Genomic DNA, 2,500 nt, shown 5'->3' with positions numbered 1-2,500 from the left:
AAAGAGAAAGATAGAGGAATGAGAGGAAAAACAGCAGTGTGAAGAAAGGAATAAGAGTAGAAGGAAGACGAAGAGGTATGAATGAGGAGGAGAGAGAAGAGGAGAAAAAAATGAGAGGCGGAAAAAGAAGCAGAAGTGAGAGAAGGAAGAGGAGGAGGAAGAGAAGGAAGGAGTGACAGGAGAAGGAAGAAGAGGAGGAAGAAAGGAGAGAAGGAAAAAAAGGAAGAAGAGGAGGAAGAGAAAGGAAGATGTGACAGGAGAAGGAAGGAGAGAAGGAAGAGAAGGAAGGAGAGGAGGAAGTAGAGAGGGAAGGACTGACAAGAGAAGGAAGAAGAGGAGGAAGGAAGGAGAGAAGAAAGATAAGGAAGAGGAGGAGGAAAAGAAATAAGGACTGACAGGAGAACAAAGAAGAGGAGGAAGGAAGGAGAGAAGGAAGAGAAGGAAGAGGAGGAGGAAGAGAAGGAAGGAGTGACAGGAGAAGGAAGAAGAGGAGGAAGGAAGGAGGAGAAGGAAGAATGAAAGGAAAAGGAAAAAAAGAGGAGGAAGAGGCGAGAGTGAAAGGGTGACACCATTCAACTTAGAAAAGAATAACAAAATTTTTTCCACCTTCTGTGTTTGCTCTCGCTTCTCTCGATTTCTTTTTCTAGCTTGGCTCTATTTTTCTTTCTCTTTCTTGTATGTATATTTTTCAGTCTTGTTCTAGTTTTATATTCATTTTTTTTTTACACCTTTTGTCTTCCATTCTGCCTTCTCGGTCTCTGCAATTTCTCTCTCTCTCTCTCTCTCTCTCTCTCTCTCTCTCTCTCTCTCTCTCTCTCTCTCTCTCTCTCTCTCTCTCTCTCTCTCTCTCTCTCTCTCTCTCTCTCTCTCTCTCTCTCTCTCTCTCTCTCTCTCTCTCTCTCTCTCTCTCTCTCTCTCTCTCTCTCTCTCTCTCTCTCATGTGGCAGCTTTTCATTTCCTTTTGCACTCTTTCCTCGTCCCCTTCCCTCCATAACTCATCTCCCTTCCTCCTTTTTCCCCTCTTTCCCTCTGCCATTGCTCCTTCTTCTTCACACTCGTACTACTCTTTCTTCTTCCCCTCCGCCACTCATCCTCCTTCCCTCCTTACAGTTCCAGACACTCTGTGAAAGTTCCCGCCTTTACGAGCCGGGATCTCAGTACATGGAGTTTGTGAAGCGTCTCGGACCCTCACCAGGACCCGAGCAACCCGAGTCCCCTTTCACGTTTCAATCTTACCGCCCCGGGGCCTCCAACCTGTCTCCCCACCACGACCCCGCCGCCAATGGGGCCGTCCCTCCCCACGACGACCTGCAGGGTAAGTATACGGCCTTTTATTCTTCTCCTGGTTTCTCTGGTGTTGAGTCTGGTAATGATGGTGTGGTGTTTATGGTTTTATGGCCGAGTTTGTATGTTTTTATTGTGGGATGTATAAGCAGAGGCACAGAAAGGTTTAAATTTCTTGGTCACTTTTATCAGCATTATTATTGTTCGAAATTATGCACTAAACTTGCACTAAACTGTTATATTAAGCACTTTAGCAAAATTTGAGCGGTTTGATCATATAATTTATTGTGAAAGAAATTGTTCTGCACACTTAGTATAATATAACACTCATAGAATCATCACATTTCTAGATATATAACGCCTTCTCTGGACGAATTCACAACCTTCACTTGATATAACCGCCCTGTCGTAACCTAAAGTCTTCCCGCTGTTTATCACCCTCTCATTCATCATCCTGACGTGCTCTTCACTTCACCATATACTCTTTTGATCCTTCGACTGCTATTTGGTACATCTTTCCTTAATGACTAATCACTCTGAGATATATTTACTTTTTTCTACAGCCACTTCCAGTCTTTAAATTGGATAGAAGCTGCAAAATCTGTGCTTTATATTACCCATCTTTCTTGTAAATGCTTATAAAGATTTCATACATTACTCTTTGTGGTGTTAATTGTTTTGTATCGTGGTGAAAGGGTTAACAAAGCTTCATATGGCCTTGGCACTTCATTACACTCACTTCACTTAACCTGATGATCAATAGTAGGATCATTAATTCCTTGCATTAATACATTAACTGCTCATACTCTGAAACACTCTCATCAGGACTATTTTCAGAGCACTCAGAGATGATGAGTTAGGTTTTTTAGTTATGTTTTTGTGTCCTAATGATGATGTGCTATTCTTAAAGGATCACTGCAATCATGTTAATAGATAAACAATGATAATATGATGGTAGTAAAAGTATCGTTTGTGACGCCATGGAAAAGTTATCTAGATTGAGCACCGGAATGTTAAATGATGCTGATATACAATTACTAAACAGTCACTACGATCGTAAAGTAAATATAATAGCAATGAAAATACCTTTGAAAAGTAAACATCCCACTAGAAACCATGGAAATAGTCTAGATTTAGCACTGACATGTTTAATGAGACGGAGCACTGTGCCATTCTGCTTCAGTGGGTCACATACCAGGTCATGAAAAAAAAACTA

General features: G+C 41.5%; 1 protein-coding gene across 14 annotated transcripts in view; it reads left to right on the top strand.

Annotated features, from left to right (window-relative positions):
• Window positions 1-2,500, top strand: part of LOC123520795 (rho GTPase-activating protein 45-like) — a 207,321-nt gene that overhangs the window by 167,584 nt on the left and 37,237 nt on the right. For all 14 annotated transcript variants that reach the window (XR_006679379.1, XR_006679378.1, XM_045283401.1 and 11 more), the window contains one exon: window positions 1,111-1,315. Coding sequence is in view for 12 of the 14 variants with exons in the window: in XM_045283401.1 (XP_045139336.1) it covers window positions 1,111-1,315 (205 nt within the window). In the remaining 2 variants the exon portion in view is untranslated. The remainder of the gene's footprint in view (window positions 1-1,110; window positions 1,316-2,500) is intronic.

The sequence above is a fragment of the Portunus trituberculatus genome, chromosome 47, assembly GCF_017591435.1.
Source record: "Portunus trituberculatus isolate SZX2019 chromosome 47, ASM1759143v1, whole genome shotgun sequence".
Taxonomy (NCBI): domain Eukaryota; kingdom Metazoa; phylum Arthropoda; class Malacostraca; order Decapoda; family Portunidae; genus Portunus; species Portunus trituberculatus.
Note: the sequence above shows the minus strand (reverse complement) of the source record. Positions and strands in the feature narration are given on the sequence as shown.